At 43.8% G+C, this 23,079-nt stretch overlaps 1 protein-coding gene across 2 annotated transcripts in view; it reads right to left on the reverse strand.

The window, feature by feature from the left end:
• Positions 1 to 676: 676 nt before the first annotated feature.
• Positions 677 to 23,079, reverse strand: part of dapk1 (death-associated protein kinase 1) — a 100,626-nt gene continuing 78,223 nt past the window's right edge. For both annotated transcript variants that reach the window (XM_079516404.1, XM_079516403.1), the window contains 8 exons: positions 20,506 to 20,722; positions 14,752 to 14,937; positions 13,465 to 13,662; positions 9,786 to 9,924; positions 9,155 to 9,275; positions 8,325 to 8,513; positions 5,497 to 5,886; positions 677 to 3,975 (listed from right to left, as the gene is read on the reverse strand). In XM_079516404.1, coding sequence (XP_079372530.1) covers positions 3,067 to 3,975; positions 5,497 to 5,886; positions 8,325 to 8,513; positions 9,155 to 9,275; positions 9,786 to 9,924; positions 13,465 to 13,662; positions 14,752 to 14,937; positions 20,506 to 20,722 — 2,349 coding nt within the window. In that variant the 3' untranslated portion in view covers positions 677 to 3,066. The remainder of the gene's footprint in view (positions 3,976 to 5,496; positions 5,887 to 8,324; positions 8,514 to 9,154; positions 9,276 to 9,785; positions 9,925 to 13,464; positions 13,663 to 14,751; positions 14,938 to 20,505; positions 20,723 to 23,079) is intronic.

Raw genomic sequence — 23,079 nt, forward strand, 5'->3', positions numbered from 1 at the left:
CCTTGTTGAGACGCTTGGGGGTTGAGGTCTCAATGGTTTACAATGAGTTGATATCTACGTCTTTTGTCTTGTTAAGTAGGCTGTAAGGAAGTTGTTAAGATGCATACTGTAATGGCTGTGAATATGGCTGATTGGAATCACAGACCACCTGTGTGTGGACAATTGACACCACCTCTTATCATCCTCTCTAAAGAAAGAGAAGATGTATAAGACAGTAAGTAAGTGAGACCAGCTTGGATGTATGGCTTGGAGACATTGTCGATTGTACTGACGAAAAGCCAGGAGGCTGAGATTAATTGAAGATATAATAATTGAAGATATTTTGACTCCCATTAGGAGTGACAAGATCAGGAATGATATTAGAGGGACATCCCAGGTTGGAAGCTAGGTTTGGTGTTAAAGTAAGAGAGGAGAGGTTGGGATGGTGGATGTGCAGAGGAGCGATAATGGGCATATTGGAAGAGGGATGTTGAAGATGGAACTGCTACACAAGAGGAAAGCCAAAGAGGACGTTTATCAATGTGGTGAGAGAGGACATGCAGGTGGCTGGAGTGACCGAGGAAGATGCACAGAACAGGAACAGATGGAAATAGATGATACGCTGTGGCAGCCCCTAATGGGAATTATTTGGGAAAACTTTAAATGTACAGCTTCAATGAGGCATTGGAATCAGTAGTATTGGGTAAAGAATTTATTATAAAAATGTGTTACACTATAAAGTGTCAGAAGTAATAAGGACATGGCATTCCAAGACATGCTGAAGGAATGTAACATAAATATAGAAACAAAGGGGACTTGTGCAAAGAGACGATTAAGCCTAATTTATACTTAGTTTTACAAGGGTGTCCTGCACCAAAAATAACTTCAAGCTCACGACACTTCACGTTGCAACACATTGTGAGCATGTAGCTTGTCTATTTTCAGTGTGTGACACCAGTGCGCAGCGAAGTATAGATCACGCTTTAGACAGGAGTCTTCCAGGGGAAATGCACTCAAAATAATGCTGTTTTCCCTGAAACTGTGGAGAGCACATACTTAAAGGAAAGACACGTAAAAAAGATTTCAGAGAATAATAATAACCTTTAAGTCCACTCCTCTCGCGCAGATGTATTTTGATATCTGAGAGCAAGGACCACTCAGAATGTTCCAGAAAAACAGACACCAAACATTGACAAGTTTTAAAAAACTATCAATATTCGGACATTGGTTCCAAGGATTCAGAAAATGTGCCTGTATTTTTAACAAGAAACAGGAAAACATACTCACTTCCCTTTAAGAAACATCTCACTTCAGCGTATATACTGTACAAGGCAATAATAGAAGAATGATGTGTGTTTAGGCACACATAATTGGCAATGATTTTACCCACAGTTTGTGTAAAATAAGAAAATAAAATATGAAAAGTAATCTACTGTGGGACATTTCAGATCAGAATGTTTTGTGGACATTTCTTCAATTACTTTGAGTACTGCAAAGAAGTCAGTACTTTTTTTCTCTCTTTTTTTTTACTTGACACAATAACCCCAGAAGGACTTGTAATACATTCATCTTACAGTGTTTAAACACAGCCTGTTGGAAACAAGGTTGTAACTGTCTGAAATGATAGTGTAAAAAAGAAAAGACAGTGAGACTAGGATATGGGGTAGATTTTAGGCAGTTGGCAGAAGGAACAGAAACCATCCTCAGATATGTTCTACATTTATAGCCTATGTATAAGTGCAGTGGTAATATTGGCATTTCAGGCTATACCAAAAGTAAAGTAAAGTAAAGCTGTCAACTGCCCCGAAAACTCAAATTGCAATATTTTAAATAGTTAATAATGATGGTGGGAGGGAGAGATGAAACACTAGGTTGCTGGCATGGGCATCGATTGATCCTACTTAGTATCCATCATTATTAAAACAGATACTGGCTTCCTGATAGTCTCCCGTAGACAAACAATCACAGATATCTTCCTACCGATATATCAGGTGACATCTAAATTCAATGTTGGGGCCAACAGTTGGTGGAAACAATTCAGAGATTCATAAATAACTGGATTGCAGAATCAATGCAAAGACTTTTGGGGGTGATATTTCATAGTGGGACGGTATCAGGATTGGTTAAATAACAAAACAGTAGGCCTAGCCCTAGGTTTTGTATACATACTGTACAGTATGTGTATATATTCACTGTATTTCCCAAGTCCATAGGGAATTAACGGTATCATGAACTCAAATTGAAATGAGATGCGTTGTAGAAATCAGTGAAATTACAAAAAGTTGGGGTGTTATTTTAACCATTTTTGTATAACATAAATCCAACTGTAAAAAAATGCTTGCTCTTGCTAATGTCAGAGGGCACTTTGTCTGCTTGTATTTCTTCTATGACTGTCGACAAGGCACAGTTCCTCATGTGTTTTGAATGGAAACTATTGTTTGACATATCAACAGGATCATTGTGCTTTTCTTCAGGGAGGTAGAAGGCCATAAAGGCACTCTGATAAAATTAAAATAAATAAATAAAAAGAAGCAGCAACTATCCCGTCAAGCACTGAACAGAATTCCCACTGTCACAAAATGTATGCAAGGAGATCGTAAATAATATATGTAGCTGGGAGAGACGATGTGTCTAAAGATGGCAGACATCATATCCTTACAGCTTTGTATTATGGAAAACCTACGTGTGGAAAAAGCCATCTTTATATAATGGCTGCCATCTTTTCACAGCTGAGTACCCTTCGGAGCACAGCTTCAGACATGGATGTGCGTTGGGGTTTGGGGGTGTGTTAAAAGCAGCACAATAGATTAAACACAGAATTAAAACCAGTTGAGCATCTATAGACTTTGTCTTTGGAGCTCGGGACAGCCAGCTGATTCAGAACATTCCTATTGACGGGAAGGATGGGTAGATACTGTATATCACAAACACAAACACTTCTGGGGGAGCAGCTCGTCCCTCTGATAAAAGATTGCACTTCATGTCCATGTCCCAGTGCCCCGCCGCCGTCTCAGGTCGGTTTAGCTCGACCCCTCACAGGCTGTCGGGAGAACAAACCGACTGTAGTTTATTGTATTTATTTTTTGATCAGCGGGATATGACGGAGCTGATGGAGTTGTAGGAGGTCCCACCATTGCAGGTGGGGACGTAGCCGTTGGTGGCCCCGCCCATTGCTTCCGTGTTGACCCGGAAGACAGGCGAGGCTTTGAGGAGGAATTCAGCTGCGTCCCGGCGGCCCAGCTCCCTCAGCTTGGCCATCAGCACGCCCACCGTGCTGTCTGCTCGCAAGCTCCACTCCTGGAGCAATGCCGCCGTGGGGCTGGGCAACTGCGGGGGCTGCTCGCCGCATGCGTCCGAGTCCAGCTCAGCGGCCCCGTTGGGAGTCCCAACCTGGGAGTGTTTGGCCACCAGTTCCGTCAGCCCCAGGTTCATGGCCAGCAGACACCAGTCCTTCCCCAAAGTGTCCGGAGGGTCCAGCATGCGGCAGAGCTTCCTCCGAGCCAGCAAGCAAACGTCTGAAATGTGGACGTGGGTGCCCAGGCTGCCCTGCTGGTAAACCTCGGCACAGCCGAACGCCAGGATGCTGCTGAAGCTCTCCCGGTAACCGCCCATGGTGTTGGTGAGCGACGGCTCCCGCTGCACCTGGGCGCGGAAGAAATCTTTGGGTTGGTAGATCATGACAGGGCCGTGGTGCTCCCGCAGCTGCTGAGGGCTCAGGTAGTACTTGGCGGTCAGCAGGCCCGGCAGCGTGGAGGCCAACAGGTTCTCCGTTATGCTGCAGATGGTGTCCAGCAGGGTGTAGCACTTGGCCCGCTCGGACTCGTGGCCGCGCACCTGGATCTCCACGCCCTGGCCGTGGTTGACCAGCAGCACCATGGCCTCGGCGCCAGCCTGACTCACCTTGGCGCCGTTGGTCCACAGGCGGATGTCTCCGCCGATCTCCTCGCCGCCCTCCTCCTCTGGCTTCTGCTGGTGGCTCCAGCGGCAGAGGTTCACCTACAGTGGTGGAAAGTAGAAGAAGTAGGTCGGGAGTGGCTTATTGTCGCTATCAGCCAGCTCCTAATCCAGACAACAGTCTTGTCAAAACTTGACTATTGTAATTCGCTCCTTACTGGCCTACCGGCATGTGCACTTAAGCCTCTCCAAATGATCCAAAATGCCGCAGCTCGTCTGGTCTTCAACCAGCCAAAATTCTCACATGTCTCCCCCCTGCTCCGCTCCCTGCACTGGCTCCCAGTCGCTGCCCGCACAGAATACAAAACTCTGATGCTGGCATTCAAAGCAACCAAAGGTATGGCTCCCCCATATCTTGCAAGCATGATTGAACCCTACAAACCCTCCCGCGCACTCAGATCAGCCAACGCAGGAAAGCTGGAAGTACCCTCACTAAAAACGCCGGGACAACGCTCCACACGTCCCAAACTCTTCTCCCTTCTGGCCCCAAAACTGTGGAATGCACTCCCCGTTGCAATCAGAACTGCAGCATCACTCCCAATCTTCCGCCGTAGTCTGAAGACCCACCTTTTCAGACTCCATCATGGCCCATAGCACTTATCCTACCCCCTTAGATAGCACTTTTTAGACTTAGATAGCATTTGAAACAGACTTATAGCATGTCATGTAGACAGCACAATAATTGCATTGTATGTAGTCATAGCACATCATAGTACATATGTATAGCATAGTATAGTATATATGTATAGTTAATATGTATAGTGTCATTATATAGATATGTTCTAGTTACGTTCTTAGCTTACGCATGTTTCTTGATAAATGCATTTTATATATGTGATGTATTCCCATACTTTTGTTCCTGCCTAATGTAAATCACTCTGGATTAAGAGCGTCTGCTAAATGCCTAAATTGTAAATTGTAACACGCAGGAGCCTATCCCCGTAACAATGCGCAAGACCCCTGGGTGATGGACTGCTGAGGTGGAGCGCTACACCTACCATCAGCTCCCAGTAGTACTTCCCGCATGACTTACTGCACCCAAGACGTGCTACTCATACGCTGAGTTGGCGGTGCCCGGGATCGAACGGGTCCAAAGGCAAGAGCTCTACCCGGACACAAAGTAAAAGTAACTAATACTTAAGTACAATTTTGAGGTACTTTTACTTTACTTGAGTTCCAATTTCCAGTACTTTTACTTCTATTTGACAACTTTAGTAACTAGTTACTTTGTAAAACTTGATTATTATTACAAAACATACATTAACAACTTCAGCCCTATATACATTTTGTTCTACAAGCTCACAATGCGTCGTGATGAGACGCATTGTGAGCATTGCGAGCTTGTAGATCTGCTATTTTCAAATGATGTTCATACATTTGAAACATGAAATGGGAGTGAGACATTTCTGCATAAAGAGAACCTTTACTTTTGGTACTTTAAGTACATTTTGATGCCAATACTCTTGTACTTTTACTCAAGTACATTTTGAATTCTGGACTTTTACTTGTAACGGAGTAGTTCCACATTGCAGTATTGATCGCGATCTAACCACTGTTCATCACCTGCAGCTTGTGGAACAGGCCGCAGGGGAAAGGCGTGAGGTGCTCGGCGGGGACCAGGCGCACGCCGCCGTAGACCAGCGTCTCCTCGTCCTCCTCCTCGGTCCAGGAGCGGTGCAGGCCGTTGGTCTTGATGAGCGCCGGCACGTCCACCATGCAGGGGTTGGTGAGGTCGCGTGCGCACACGTCCATGGCGTCCAGGACCTGCAGCAGCTCGTCCACGTCGCTGTCGGGCGCCAGCGCCTGCACCTCCTCCAGCCTGTAGCGCCCCCTGTAGTGGTGGATGGCCTTGGGCGTCTCCGCCGACAGCAGCCTGGCCAGCACGTTGCTGCAGAGCCAGCGTGGCTCCAGCAGGACCACGTCCTGCACCGTCTCACTCTGCATGATGTTGATCTGAGGGGAGAGGAGAGGGTGGGGGGGTGAGGAGCATGAGAATGGAGGGAGAAGGGGGTTGTGTGGTGGATGAAGCAGACAGAGACAGACAGTTGGCTCGTAAGAAAATTGCCGGGGAAATTAAGTCCAGACAAGGAAATGTGTGCAGGAAGTGTGTGTGCCAAACGGAGATAGAAGGAGAGAGAGAGAGAGAGGAAGCAAAGGCAGAAAAGAAGGAGTACACATGGGAAGAAAGATTGTGGCCAAGAGTGAAAACAGGGAGGGGGCATTTAGGAATAGGAACAAGGTGAGAACAGAGTCACAAACAGATGTGGTGAAGAAAGACGTTGAACATAAAGAATATGGTGGGAGAATGGAGACAAAGCAAAAATCTGAGATACAAAGGAATTACACCAGTGGCGTCTCCGGGAATTACATTTTAGGGAGGCAAAATGTGTCGTGTCACCACGGACCCCCGTGGTGACGTGTTTTTTTTTTCTTTCTCAGTCAGTGTTTTTCAAAGGGAGTTGAGGAGGCAGCTGCCTCCCTTGCCTCTATGGTAGATACTCCTCTGAATTACACAACAAAATCCCAGAGGAGATATCCATGCAGTGTACTCAGTCAGGTCAGAGTAATGTACAACTAGCTTTGAAAGTTTGCTGTGTCATCCACTTGGCTCCTAACCACAGGCATTCCCATAAACAGTTCTGGACATTCTGAGTCATTGAAAGCACATGGAGACAATGTTACTGATGAACACACAGTGACCCCTAGTGGTATGACACAGCGAGGGAAATGTATTGATCAAAACATGCCTCAGAGACAGAGTAAAGTATTACGTACTGTAGATTAACTGTTTGTTTTTTATATTATTATTTTTTCAATCCCAAACCAACCATTGGTTACTGTGGAATGGATTCTAATCTATGTATCTTCATATAAATCACTGCTCATTGTTAAACATCCACACCTAGATGCCGGTACAATCGAGGGTTGGGTCAGATTACTTTGAAATGCAGTCAGTCTGTTACTGAATACAAATTACATGGTAATTTGTTAGAAATGTAACCTCTTGGATTACGAAACATAAAATCTTATCTGAATACTTTTGGATTACTACAAAATTAGATACTGAAAACAATTGCAATTTAGACTAAAAGAATTGATGCACAAAAAGTGGAGTTCCACAAACATACATTTTCTCTTTAAACATCCAATAGCATTGTGAAGATAAACAATAGGACTCATTGACTATGTAAATGTTGTCTATTTTACAACGGTGTGAAGTTGAGGTGTGATTGGGATAGCAGGGGGACAGGGTTGAGAACCAGACCAGTTAGATTTTTTTGCCACTAGTCACCTGACAAAAAAATCCAAAAGGGGGTGTCAAGATGTATCACTTGGTGACAGCCATGTTGCTGGTCAGAGACTAGTAAACAGTGGCTCTTCCATGCTATTTTATACTTTGACTTATAATGGTGCAGACTTGCTCAGTTTATAATTGCCATACCAGGTCGCGTCAAGGGAATGCGGTAGATAAAGGAATTAAGATTTTTCAGCTTTCCAGCATGGAGGCAACATCATGGAGGATGAGTTATTTATTCGTCGTTTTGTTGAAGCTTGTTTACCTTTCTAATAAACGTTCTAGAATCTTGAAACATTGTCGATCATAGATAGCCTACCTTAGGGAATTATCATAGGAAATGAAAATGACTCCAGTTCACTTCTGAATCAAGTCTTAATGATTAAAAACAATAAACAGAGTGAGCCATGTGGGGCAGGCTGTTTGTAGATGTCGATTATTGCACCTTAACCACTTAAATAAGGACAGCTATGTTATATTAATGTCCATGTTCTTCTCCGAAAATAGCCGATCTACAATGACTCCTTTACAGTGACCCTGGTTCTTGATAAACAGGTTTCGTGCAAAGACTACAGCTGCATACAGATGCAAAACGCGAATGTTTTGAGATTCGAGCTGGACAATCAGTGATGATGACCTCCCTGAAAGGACTTCACAATTTACAAGTGAAACACAATTTACAAGTGAAACACAATTTACAAGTGAAACACAATTTACACGCGAAGCCAGACAGGGTAACGATGTTGTTATTCGAACACAGTGAGTAAAGTTGGCACAGATAGGCAGGCTGTTTGTAAACGGGTGTTCATACGGGTCGAGTCTGTCAATGTCCCAGATTTTGCTGAGGTAACGCTCTTTTTCCACAGCTTTGTCCCTGTACAGTATGTTGAGCCTGAGGTTTGCTCTGTCCATTATCTTTCACAATCTGATTATGAAATCCCGATTACATGTAGTCAGTCATTACCCAACCAACCCTGTTTATTGACCGGTATAGGTGGGAAAGTCTGTGAATTGTTACATCTTCTGTGTGTGTGTGTGTGTGTGTGTGTGTGTGTGTGTGTGTGTGTGTGTGTGCATGCATGATGCAACCACCCACCTCTCCCATGCTGTGCAGCTGCAAGGCCAGTGCACGGAGGTGTTCCTGGCTGACCAGGGGGTTGATGTGCTCCTGGACATCGCTGACAAACTGCTGCCAGGAGGTCAGCTGGTTGGGGCCGCTCAGCTTCCTCCAGGCGGGCAGGGTGGCCAGCAGCCGCTCCCACAGCTGGGTCATGGGACTACACCTCTGCAGACAACAAAATACAAAGGAAGTCAATTAATACAATTGTGGTGATCACACAGTTATGTGTCATTACAGATGCTGTGCGCCTTGCGCTGAAAAGTTGAGAATATTTGAACTTTTATGTGCATCTAAAACCTTTAGAACGCAATGTACTTCACAAGAGAGGAGCTTGTGGTGCACACCAATGTTCTATAGGTTTCTAGAGGCCCATACAAGTTAAAAACAATATTTAAAAATATGGTTAAAAACAATGTTTTACTCAGACAAAGCATTTCTAGCCGCTCCTCTGTGTGTACATGGTGAATGGTAAATGGTGCATTTATATAGCGCCTTTATCCAAGGCGCTTTACATAGATTGTGTATTACATTCACCCATTCACATTCACACACACATTCATACACTGATGGCAGCGGAAACCATGCAAGGTACCAACCAGCACATCAGGAGCAATTAGGGGTTCAGTGTCTTGCTCAAGGACACTTCGACACTAACTCTGAGGGAGCCCGGGTTCGAACTTGCGACCTTACGGTTACCATCCGGAAACTCTACCCCTGAGCCACCGCCGCCCCATGTGTGACAACCGCTTACATTACACAAAGAGAAAGAGAGACAGCATGTGCTTGTGTTTGAATGTTGAACATACAGAGATGATGTTGGTACGGAGCTCCAGCAGATGATTCCTCAACAGCTTCATGTCTTTGGAGTTGGAGGCTCCGGCATCCATAACAAACAACTTGTCACTGACATCGAGGTCATTCCCAAACCTAATGACAAACCACACAGCACATTTTAAAAAGTTCCAAAATCACCGAAAGAGGGTGTCATACTGTACAAGTCATAGCTCTATGATGAGTTTGATTGATAGATTCCTTGAACCTTTTTGAAGTTCCCAATACTAAACAAATAGATACATTACATTTTGAATTCCGGAGTGTTGAGATATTGAAACAATTCCTACATTTGACCTTCAGCAACATTTCTTGGTTGCTGCAATGTAAGCATCTTTACTGAAACCAATGGGAAACAACTAGTGAGGATGCAAAAACATTAAACATTAACATTAAAATCATGTAGATCTGGGGAATTTGAATTGTTTCAATCGGTGGAGTGCAAACAATACTGACAACACCAACAAAAATAACGAGTTTTTGGTTATTTGAAGAACCAATAAAGACTTCTTCTTACCAAACACAAAACTACACAATAACGTGCAATGAGTCAGTCTTGTTTATATGGGTGTAAAGTCAATCAGTTTACAGGGCAAAACACCATACCTGTTCCTGACCTCCTTGAGCAGAGCTCTCTCTTTGTCATAGCAGATCTCTCCAGAGAAGGCTCTGGGGACGTTAGCCAGGTCAGCGTGAGTGGCCACCAGAACCACAGCTAGAGGCTGCTGGATACGACCTCCAAAAGCTGGAAACAGACGAGCACACACATAGACACACAGCCACGTTATCAAATACACACACATAATGGTTGCTTTCGGCCATAGACATTGTATCTCCTATATATATTTTTTTCAATGAATGCCCTAATTTATACGTTGTCATATAAGTGTTGCACACAAGTAGCAAATATAGCCAATGTACAAGCTTACAACACACCATGATGCAACGTATTGTGATCTTGTAGATCTGTTACTGCAGAAACGTTTTCACCTAATGACATGCCCAAATGGTTGAAAGTGTCTGTCTCTGGTTAAGTCTGTCTATACTCTGTAGTCTTTATAAACATTTCATCAATGAAAAGTCTTAACAAGAGGTTTTATCTTAGGCCTGCTTTACACTGGCAACCACATCTAGCCTGAATCTAGCCTGAATCAGATCTGTGTCACTTCAAGATAGAAATCCGATTTGCTTAAATAAGTCTAAATGCAGACAGGTCACATGGAATCCGATTTTTTCAAGAGGTGGTTTCAAATCCGATTTAAATCCGATCTGAGGAGATCTGTCTCAGTCTGAATGCAACGACCACATGAAGTGACCTGAGTCACATATCAAGCTGTCCAAACGTCACCCGCAGCGCGACCCGAGCGCTACTGACGTGACTTCATTACAGAGCGCGAGTAGTATTCTAATTTAAGTATTAAACAAGAGACAGAGAAAAACAACCAAACGAGAGGAAAACAATAGTGCAACACACGTTTGTTTTATAGGAATAATGTCTCTTCATTATGTCAGCACTATACTGCGGAGCCGTAGTGTAGGCTACCAAAGTCCTGACGTCACTTGCTCATCCCCTAGTCCAGGGTCGTAGAAGTTTCCTTTTTAATAGTCTCATATAAGCATTGTGGTTAAAAAATAAATAAACTGTCAAAACGATATGTCGGGGAGGTGTCTCTGTATCAGTCAGTCACTCATATTTGATAAAGTCTATTTCTAGCGAAAATGTTAATAATTTGGCGGCAGTAACATTCGCGTTTTCTCTCAGTCAGTTGATTCTTTATATCCATGTGAGTCAAACCGCTGTGATAACTTGTTTATTTTTGGAACACAGTTCTTATTTGAAGCGATATGAAGAAGTTATTGGAATTCCGAAGGGGGGGAGGCGGGTAAATGCAAACCGGGTAGGATGTGAAATGACGCTCCTCCTGTCATATCACTGGAGAGGAGGCGCACTGGAGGATGCCTCCGTACAATATTCTAAACTTCTTAAAATGTAGGCTACAGAAACAAGGCCGTTTATTAGGATATTTCTCGCGGAATGGTAGAGAACAGCTACACGCGGTCCTATCTGCAATGTGAGATTGTTGTTACGCATTGTTGTTGTTAGAACGAACCATGTACAACCCAGATTCGGCACAAACAAGGGACTAAATTATTTTCGCTCCTATGCCACCAAAATGTGGAACGCCCTACCAACTGTCATTAAGACATGCGAATCCCTTGACTCCTTCAAAACCGCTCTCAAAGGGCACCTACGGATGGCTGCAATTCGAAACTGGCCCCCGTAAAATCTGAATCCCCCCCCCCCGCCCCCCCCTTTTTTCCCCTCACTGTATATATTTATTTTCCCTTTTTACCTCCTTTTTGATGAATTCCTGTTCTGTCTATAGAAGTGTCTATTTGTACGTCTCTAAATGTTTTGATGATTTGAACATGGTGGACCCTATTGGAAACAAGTGTAATGCTTAATTGGGTCGTCCACTCACAGTTAACAGCCTTTGTATTGAGTTTGTGCTTGAAATGTACTGTAATTCTGCAAACTGTTAATAAATTCTTCAATCAATCAATCAATCCAATGCGTAACGTGCGTCGGGTCGGCTACCCCCCAAAAAACAGACATACAAGCTGTCGACACGCCGTTTCATGGCGTGTTGATAGCTTGCAGATCTGTTCTTTTGGACAACATAATCAATGATGCACGGTGCGCGATGGAATATAGCCTACAAGCCTACAACTAAACATGTTTGTGACCAAATAAGCCTGTAGCCAGGTAGCCTACTGTAACATTATGTGGACATGGTGGACAACATATGGAACTTGATGTTAATGCAGTGAACATTCATTACGTAGTGTTTAATAACGAGGCCGCAGCAGCCGCAGCGCACATGATCCATGAAACCCGATGTTTCAAAAACCTTCCCTCACAGACAATCCCATGCGCCTCTTATCAACATATTAAACAATGGCAAAGTTAAATGAAGTTGGATAGCTAATGTACAGCTAAACATATGTGTTTACTTCCGCCGTTTTAATATTTAAATGTTATGATGAAAGGCATCAGTTTGTGCGCCTCGCCACTGTGGAATGAAATCAGCTGAGATCCATGCAACTGAGGTTCATTTGTGCAATTGTACTGCGGGGGGGGGGTGTTCTTTTTTTATTTCATTCATTAATGTGGGTCCAAAAAAATACAGTATTGACTCTCGTGTGTGTGTGTGTGAGTGATATTGATCAACGGGCTGACGGCATTGCAAACCGGAAAAAAACAACTCGGTTACCACGGTAACCAAAGCAGATATGTCGATGCAGGACGGCTTTGCGTTGTTAAAATCAGTCTGAATGCACAGATCGGATCTGGTCACTTGCAAACGGTAGTGTGAATGACCGGGCCAAAAGATCGGATTTGAATCGGATCTGACTTTATGTGACTGCAGTCTAAAGCCGGCCTTAGAGGGCAACGTCTCAAGTGGAAACCTGTCAACACAAGTAATCGGAACAGTCAACCAAGTTTTTTATTCAGGATCTCCTCTGTGGTCAGTAGGAACACACTGAGGATATAAGGCCCCATTTACACTGGCAGACAAATCTAGCCTGAATCAGATCTGTGCCACATCAAGATTGAAATCTGATTGGTTTAAATGGTCACATGACTCATTTAAACAAATCAGATTCCAATCTGGATGCGGCTCAGATCTGATTCAGGCTGGATTTGGCTGCCAGTGTAAATGGGGCCCTAGTAGCAGGAGCACTCACCCAATGTTATTTTGACTATGTATGCATGAACCTTGTGGTACGTCAAAAGGAATTAAAAGGTTAGGTTACTACTAGGCCTTACACCCAGAAGTCGCCTAACCCCTTGCTCATTATGCTATAGGCCTGGTTGTCAAGATACGCGAGAGAAACAGGGATACCCATGTACCTGTCAGACAACTTCAGTAGCATAAAAGATACACACAGGCACAATACCAGAAGGAGCCCCACTGATCTCAACAAACTTAGTTTCGGCCAAGAAATCCTAACATCCTTCAAAACCACTTTAAAAGAGCACCTACAGGTGGCTGCAAATTGTAACTGGCCCCAGGCTGTAACACGTAAAAAGTCTAAGTGTGACATTAAGGAAGTATTTTGACAGGTACATGGGTATCTGGTGTAGCGCATCTTGTAGACCAGGTCCATTGCATGTTGCTGTACTCTGTTGTCAACCCTAAGCCATTCCAACCTATCAAAATGAGTGGGGGTGAGGTGGGTTCTGGTACCCTCCCACCCTCCCTCCCTCCCTGTTCCTCACCTATGGTCTCCTGGGGCAGGGTGAGGGATTTCAGCATGTTGAGCCAATAGGTGATGTGGCTCAGCTGGGTCTCGTACGACTCCTCCAGGCTGAAAATGACCAGGTGGATGGCTGTGACGTCGTTGGCCGCAAAGTAGTCGTAGGAGCAGTAGTAAACTGGGTTCCCAGAGAACTCCCACACGCTGAAGTCCCCAACGCCTACGAGTGTGTGGGGATGGAAACTTGGGTGAGATTTCTAAGCATACAAATGTGATACAAATGAAATATTTCTTTATGACATAATACATATTCTGTATTCCTAGCAGGAACATGATTATCTCATCCAGGATATAATGAGTTTGTCTGAGATTTATGCTCTACTGAGTGTAAGTCAGTAAGTATTTTATTTATTTAACCTTTATTTAACCAGTAAAATCACATTGAGACCAAAGTCTCTTTTACAAGTGCGCACTGGCCAAGAGAAGAGGCAAATAAATGTTACACCGCTCTGCCAGTAACAACAAATACAGGACATAACAAGACAAACATATGACATCCGTAATACCAAAAACCTACTACCAGGGAGACTCAGAGAGAGTCTAAATAGCTAACCACTAAACCAGTACAGACTAAAAGAGACTAATAAGAACAATACATTAAGAAACTACTAAGCTAATGTAAAACTAAGAACACCGCAAATTGCTACTCATCAAAGCAGGAGCAATGGCTGGAGAATATGCCAGAGGCAAGCCTCTTAAAAGTCACTAGGGGGATCAAGGAAGCCAATTTTAATCTGGTCTGTAGATCGTTCCAAGCCCAGGGCCCAAAAAACGCAAGGTTTTTTTTCCCTGCCTCAGATTTGGTGTTGGGTACGACATAGAGCATCCAGTAAGTAGTCTTGCAGTAACCAGACAATTACATAGATATCTAACATTTGCCCCTGGTTTTGTAATGGTCATTATTTTGCAGGTCATTACTTTCAATGTGTAATGCAGATGAATGATTTTCCAGTTCCAGGTATCCAGGACTTTGTTCCTTACAGGTAAACATTATGTTCCATTGTGGTCCACTTCAACAAATAACACTAAATAGTGTTTAGTGTTATTTGTTGAAGTGGACCACAATGGAAATAAGCCCTTGGGCTATAATGTGTTTTTATCCTCGGTGATACATTGACTGTTTGTCGGAATGTGCTTTTGTGCTCTTTTTGTCACCAAATAAAACCAATGATTAAAAAAAATCAGCTGGGTTCTAAAACACACTCTGCTTGTACATTTCCTCCCTCTTATATGTGTGCGTGAGCCATACCGTTGATATTGGCATTCTGGATGTCAACAGCCTTGGTGGCCTGTTCATCTGCAGAGGACATTGCGTTGTGGACGGGGGAGAAGACCTCCAGCACACCCTTGGTCAGACTGGGCTCGAACATCATGCTGCGGCTTCTCACACTCACGTTCTCACAGCCCGGGTAGAGGTTGGAGATGCTCACCGACACTGAAGATACGTGCGCACACGCACACGCACACGCACACACACACACACACATTTAGTATCTAAAATATCTACATCATGAATTTCATGAAACCACAACAACAAACACTTGAATAACTGTAGCCTGCATAGAAATACATTCGAAACAGACATTTCTCAAAGCTCAGCAATGTTGGATTTTGAACTGTTTTACCTTTAATGCCAGCTGCACCCTCTGTGTCACATACATCTCTGAGTCTCATATAGCAACATTTTTTATCATTATTTTTTTTAGTAAGAATTTGAAGGTTTTCAGAAAACATTAGGTTAGGTTTTAGGAGGCGTTTTTAGAATCGGCCTCAGGTCTAAATGGGTTAAGTACCGGTAATACATATTCTTTATTCGTAGCAGGAACATGATTATCTCAGCCAGGAGATACCGAGTTCAGACCTGTGTGTCTGAGATTTCTAGTCTACTGAGTGTTAGTATAGTCTTGCAGTAACCAGACAATTACATACTGTAGATATCGAACAATTAAAGCACAACTGTTGAAACGTAGTTAAGGACTGTCCCTAAAACAAAAACAGGTGTGACAGACATATGAATAGAGAAACCACAGACAAACTACGGATTTCGGATACAGCACAGCCAATCAGAAGCTTACCTGAGATTTCTCTGGGAAAACCTGAACACTCACTATACAGTGCACTATATTGTGATTAGATGACACAATTCAATTTGTGGTATCTGAATGTGTAGAGATAATTATTATAGGCTACAGTGATGTTTATCTGGCTAGTAACAGCAATGATGTCATAACAGCATCCTGTCGTGTCAAAATGTTCTCTTTTATTTTATAATAATAATTTGTCCCCCACTCCTTTGGGGGTATTTGTCACTGTATATTTGAACATAACTTTGCAGATGAGTTCACTATACCGTCCTCTACATAGAACTAACTGTATAGTAGTGAATGACTGAATGATTTTGGACACAGCCACTGACTGATTTCGATTTTAGACCCTCCATCACAGGAATTGATGATGAAAGAAGATTAGTGGTCAGTACAAAACCATAATTTCTGACACAAGGGGGCACTGTTGCTTAACAAAAGCAAATACAGGCATCAAACTGCAGTAGAGCTGTTATTTGATGAGACCTTCAGTTCCTTGCTCTGCAGTCTGCACCACAGCTTACCTTGCACTCACAAGCCTGTATCATCAGTCACCTTAAACAGTCAAACTAAATAATGTATACGTTAAACACTGTTTTCCTCCAATAAGTTCACAAGGTTTGATAAAAGAAATACATATACGCCTAATAATTCTGTTCATGGTAGTTGTTACTGTACCTCTCTTACTTTTCTTAGTAGAACAAGGAATGTAAAATTAATTTGAAGCCCTATTACTGGTTTGCGGTCAGGCTGACAGGCTTCTCTCTGGTAATGATTAAGTTTGGACTTGACAGATGGAAAGCTGTTCCATATCTGTGTTTCTCCTGGCATCGCAGCCTTTTGAGAGAGTTGAAGTTGTTTTTTAAAGTTCAACCAGAAAACCAGAAGTCTAGGTCATAATAGGGGCGACAGTGGCTCAGGGGTAGAGTGGCCGGTAGATCGTCTGGATGGGAAGTTGGGAACGGTGAGGTTTGTTTCCAGTTTAATCCCGGGCTCCCCGGAGCAAGACTCTGAACCCCTAAATTGCTCCTGATGTGCAGGTTGTTTTCCTCTGCCATTGGTGGGTGTATGAATGTGTGTGTGAATCTATGTAAAGCGCTTTGGATAAAAGCGCTATATAAATGCATTATTTACCATAAGCCGAGTACAACTATTATTCATTATCATGATACTTAATATAAATAAACTTTCAGTATTATCCGTATTGCTTCCAAGATAATCCGACTTCCCACACCCACACTGTCTGATATGAACAATAAGGCCATCACACGGCTAGCACTTTCAATATCACATGACACTGATCATCCCTGGAATGCACTGGAATGCACTTCCCATCACAGTCAGAACTGCAGCCTCACTCCCAATCTTCCGCCGTAGTCTGAAAACCCACCTCTTCAGACTCCACCATGGCCCGTAGCACTTGCCCTAGCCTAGCCCCTTAGATAGCACATTATGTAGACTTAGATAGCACATTATGTAGACTTAGATAGTATTTTAAACAGACTTATAGCTTGTTACGTAGACAGCTCTAGAATTGCACTTTATGTAGTCATAGCACTTTATAGTACACATGTATAATATATTATATAGTATAGTATGTATAGTTTACATAGATACTCCACTGTTACATTCTTAGTCTACGCATGATTCATGATAACTACTTTTTATATATGTGATGTATGCCATGCTTTTGTTATTGCTTAATGTAAGTCGCTCTGGATTAAGAGCGTCTGCTAAATGCCTAAATTGTAAATTGTAAATTGTATCCCCTGTATTACTTTTTCACCGTCATGTCCTTAGGACAAATATACAGAACCTTGCCATGGAAAAAGGTCCATTTTAGAGTTTTGTCCCCTCAGCCATCGTGGCATTAAACAAACTGCAGCGCCGATAGGATCGTTCTGTACACAGTGGGGACTTCATGTTTTTGTATTGTCTTGGTGTAATGTTTTCTGTACTATGTGTTGTTTTGTTGTGGGTGTTGAACAGACCTGTGAAGATGAATATCCTTCGGGACAATAAAGATTATTATTATTACCATTATTATTATTATTATTATTATTATATAGTTTGAGTGCAGAGCATTTTGAGACGAGGTACTCCTTCCAAACTGCCACCCAAACAATATCAATTGTTACACTACATTTATTTTGACAATTTTCCCATCTGACACTAGGGTCGAACTTTATACATTTAATGTTGAAACGGGCCCATCTGGGGCCCTGTTTCAAGAGCTAAATTGGGGCCCCTTACATTTGCTCACCATACCTAGGCTACTTCTTTCCCCCATGCCTATGACACATTCTGTTGAAACAGGCTTTGAGACAACAGAGAAACAAATATGTTCTAAAAGCTGGTGGTGGAAACAGTTCTGGGTCATGATGCCACTAGAGTGGATGCTGTGTGTGTCACATCTCTCCATCATAGATCACATATTAACAAACAGCATGGGGTCAGTAAGGGCGCGAGTACAATCTCACCACCCTTAATGACAGGTAAGAACACTTTCAAACCCACTGCAGATGGAACAACGATGACAGATACAACAGCAGATGGGATGATAACTCTATAAGGCTCACATTAACTGACCATTATCTGAGCCAGCAGCATGTCTGTCTGGGAGATAATTGCCTGGGAGAGCCCGAAAATAGACCGTGTAGTAAAGGAAGAAGGAAAAATGCTGAGGAACCTGTATGTGAAAGTGTGTGTGTGTGTGTGTGTGTGTGTGTGTGTGTGTGTGTGTGTGTGTGTGTGTGTGTGTGTGTGTGTGTGTGTGTGTGTGCGTGCGTGCGAGGAAGAGAGAGAGCGAGAGAGAGAGAGAGAGAGAGAGAGAGAGAGAGAGAGAGAGAGAGAGAGAGAGAGGGAGAGAGAGCAAAGCAGACTACTGAGAGAATGAGTTGCAGATGCATGGTTCAGTCAGACAGGCAGACAGACATATAGCTTATGATGAACCAACTATTTTCCAGTAATACATTGTTTTTGTTTGTTGTCTGAAGGTTTCCATTAGTAATACGATGTTTTTATTTTGTCTGAATGTATTTGAGCTTGCATAACACACAGGCGGATTGCAGGCTGAACTCTCTCCCAGCAGGAGAGATTGATTCTCTGATCAGCATGAGATGTGAACTCACAACCCGTGCCTCTCAACTACTGCATTTACCGTCAAGTACTGCGGCGATAACAATCTCACACAAAGACCATTCATTCACTTTTAAACTACATCAAATGCACCTAAATTGCCAAAAAACTTGGGTAAACTAATTTTGATTCAATTTGCTGGGAACCCACTGGAACCCCCTCACACACTCCGGACCCAACTTAGAGAACCACTGACCGACACTATGGTTGATATGATTTCAGTAGCGGGAGGCAGTGAAAGAGAGAGAGCAAGTGGAAAACAGATTGAAAATGTCTTCCTGTCACTGTTGGTCACAACACGCTGAACAAGTCTTTCAAGTTTTGACATAAATGCAATCACTCTCTCTGGGACTAGCTTCCACAGAAAGCGGAAAAATAAAAACATTTGCTTGCACACATGCACCCTAGCGTCTGGCAACAAGTCAAGCTTATTTTTGGTGAATATATTTGGAATTGTGGGGAAAAAAGGAGGGGACCATGTACAGTATAGACCCCTGGGAGACATCGCTCCAAACACACTGTGACTGCATAGACCAGTGATACTCAAACTCCAGCCCGTGGGACACTTCCGGCTGTGCTTAATGTCCTCAAAGTCACGCATCCAACAAGCTTTAAACTGAGCACATTGGACCTTCCGTTCCAGAGATAGTGTCCAAAACATCTTGAAAACAGCCATTGAAATAGATTATGAGGTGGGAGTGGGTATTGCAAGTCTCTCTCTCTCTCGCCCCCTCCTTCACATACCCACACGCATGCTCTTTGCCTCACTGTGCAATGAGCATGCTGTCCAAATAACCTTTCTGGTTTGCACTGGGCAAATGTGAGTGAAATCCTCTCACTTCCCATTGTTCCCAACGCGTCGCACCACCAATTAAAAATGCTCAATTGGGCCCTACTAATGCACGGACGCAATTGGTCGCACATTACATGATTCACTTTCAGGCAAAATTGACGGACAACGGCTCAGTGTGTATTATAGATCTGTAATAACTAGATTTTGATGCCACGATTATACAATTAAATAACACATAAAATGTGTGTAGTGGAGAAAACAGGCAGATACAGTATCTACTTCATATATCTCTCTGGAAGAAAAAAAAGCTACATCTTGTATAGGCTGCAGGACCTCTGTCTGCAAAACGGTATTTTCCCCCTCGAAAACGAGATGGTACATCTCAAGGGGTCGTTTTCCTAATAAAGAAACTTGAATTATCATTTTCCGTTCTGCATTTCTTTTGGACGTGATTAAATATGTTTCTTTTGTTATACTGAGCCTCTACCGATAATTAAGATAAGTTTTAAATTGTGGCGGATTCCCGCCTGCTTGCTACGTTCGTCTGATTTCTTTTTTCTCACTTTTTTCTCACAAGTGACAAAACAAATTCACAGAACGCAGCGAATCAGGCTGGAAACCAGGCTAGTTAATAGTATCGCTCAGGGTTGACGTGTCACACCTGCAGTGACAGGAGGGGCACCAAAATGTGGTGTTTTGATTGGATAATGGGGGCACTCCCTTATTATGAAAGTACAAACTTTTGTGTATGTTCACATGACCTGATGAAGATCAAATAGATCGAAACGTTGTCAGAATTCTCAATAAAGAACGGCTTTCTTGTACCTGTGGTGTGCGGGCTCCATCCAATATCTTCTGTAGTTAATAGTATCACCCACTAATAGTTACATCCCTTGTGTGCATAGAGCTTTAAGGTTCCTTGATTTCTGAACTGCCCAGGGATGACAGTATATAGCCCTGTAGAGAGAGGGAGGACATTAAGGCCTACCAGCAGGCTTGGAGTTGACGGGAGAGTTGGGGTGACGTGCCGTGTTGGCCATGCGCGTTCTCCGCCTCCTGAAAAAGCTCCGCAGGATGCCACACTTCAGAGACTCCAACAGCGTGCTCTTCCCGGCGCCCGAGTGTCCAAACAGCTTCAGCTTGATCCTGGGCTGGACCGTCTGAGTCGGCCTCAGCTGCTGGATGTAGTTCAGCTTGAGATTGTCCTGAAGCAAAACAAAGTACAAAACACATCCAACAGACAGGACAATGGTCCGTTAAAACACATCCAACAGACAGGACAATGGTCCGTTAAGTCACACATCCAACAGACAGGACAATGGTCCGTTAAGTCACACATCCAACAGACAGGACAATGGTCCGTTAAGTCACACATCCAACAGACAGGACAATGGTCCGTTAAGTCACACATCCAACAGACAGGACAATGGTCCGTTAAGTCACACATCCAACAGACAGGACAATGGTCCGTTAAGTCACTGGTTGTTTGATAGGAACCAAATGGACGCCGAGGGGTCTGTAACACCTTCAGAGTTCAATTAAGGCCCAAACCACACCAATGCAACTAATGCAACTCCTTGCAACCAAACAGTTGTGAGTAGTTGCAAGCAACCACAGTGCCGGCCCGCCGAATACGCTAACTACACCAAGGGCCCTGGGAGGTGCTAGAGGCCCCCCCCAAACAGTCATACAAGCTTTGAACTGAGCAGACCGTTTTTCTTTAACTCTTTTTTTGCCAGCTACATACATATTCGTACCCCCACCTATGGGACGTTATCTGCCAGCTACGTTCATATTCATACTTCCCCCCTTACACCATATATGAAGCAGTTGAGCCGAAAATCAGCTTTTAACAGGTCCGGTAGGCAACCAGGATATTTGCACACGGCCCCATAGACCTCCCTCCGTTCATAGTAGGATTTTCAAAGCCTTGGACGAGCGCTGTCCATGGTTGATCGGCATCCATCCAAAGTTTGGATGTCATTTGTGATTTTGTACCGTATCGCTCCCGACATGTTAAAGTTTCTGGCGAAAGATAAACAGCGTGAGCTAATGCTAATAATAGCCGATCCTTACAATGGTGGTCTGGAGGCTGGTAAACAGGAAATGAACATGAGGAAAAATCAAAGAATCCCCTGGCAAGGCTTAGCTACACTCTGCTGCCACTTAACGTGGCAAAAACAATAGTTCATAACACGGGGTAGGAAGGTTGGACAGCGACAAACTAGATACCTGAGTTTACTGCATCCAAGCCCCCTCCCAGCTTGGACAGGGCCGGGCCTGTGCAACCATTATCCCCAATGGCAGTGACATGTCCTTAAAACCGTTTTGTTGCAAGGAGTTGCATTGGTGTGGTTTGGGCGTTACACTGAGGATTTGTCAGTGTAGATTGGATGCATTGGATGCATATCAAACAAGGGGGTCCTGGAAAAAAGGTTGAGAATGACTGCTTTAGGAGACCATTCAGCAGCAGGCATTCGGAATTAACTAATAGAATGAATAGTTTATTTAGTATGCATCTATGGTGGTGCATACCTTTATCTAAAGCACCCCCTCCCCCCGCGCGGGTGCATCGGTGCATACATTTTTGAGACCTGAGTCAAACCAGCCAAGATAACGTCAACACCAGTACGTTAGTACAGAGTCTGAAGAATATGGTGCAAGGTCAAGATGAACAGAAGGAAACATTGCAGCATATCTTGGCATATTCTCAACAAGGGTCTGGACCACTGCTGCTAGTATTTCACTGTTCCCTACTTCCCTCACAGGGTCTGGACCACTGCTGCTAGTATTTCACTGTTCCCTACTTCCCTCACAGGGTCTGGACCACTGCTGCTAGTATTTCACACTGTTCCCTACTTCCCTCACAGGGTCTGGACCACTGCTGCTAGTATTTCACACTGTTCCCTACTTCCCTCACAGGGTCTGGACCACTGCTGCTAATATTTCACACTGTTCCCTACTTCCCTCACAGGGTCTGGACCACTGCTGCTAGTATTTCACACTGTTCCCTACTTCCCTCACAGGGTCTGGACCACTGCTGCTAGTATTTCACACTGTCCCCTACTTCCCTCACAGGGTCTGGACCACTGCTGCTAGTATTTCACTGTTCCCTACTTCCCTCACAGGGTCTGGACCACTGCTGCTAGTATTTCACACTGTTCCCTACTTCCCTCACAGGGTCTGGACCACTGCTGCTAATATTTCACACTGTTCCCTACTTCCCTCACAGGGTCTGGACCACTGCTGCTAGTATTTCACACTGTTCCCTACTTCCCTCACAGGGTCTGGACCACTGCTGCTAGTATTTCACACTGTTCCCTCCTTCCCTCACAGGGTCTGGACCACTGCTGCTAGTATTTCACACTGTTCCCTCCTTCCCTCACAGGGTCTGGACCACTGCTGCTAGTATTTCACACTGTTCCCTACTTCCCTCACAGGGACATTCATATTCTGCTCTACTGTTCAGTAACGTCAAGCGTTCAACTGGGTCGTCGTAATCTGGTATCATAGCAACTGGTTTCATGCTCATCAAAGTATTCTGCATTTGGATGGAGTTCTT

The sequence above is a fragment of the Electrona antarctica genome, assembly GCF_951216825.1.
Source record: "Electrona antarctica genome assembly, chromosome: 12".
NCBI classification, from domain to species: domain Eukaryota; kingdom Metazoa; phylum Chordata; class Actinopteri; order Myctophiformes; family Myctophidae; genus Electrona; species Electrona antarctica.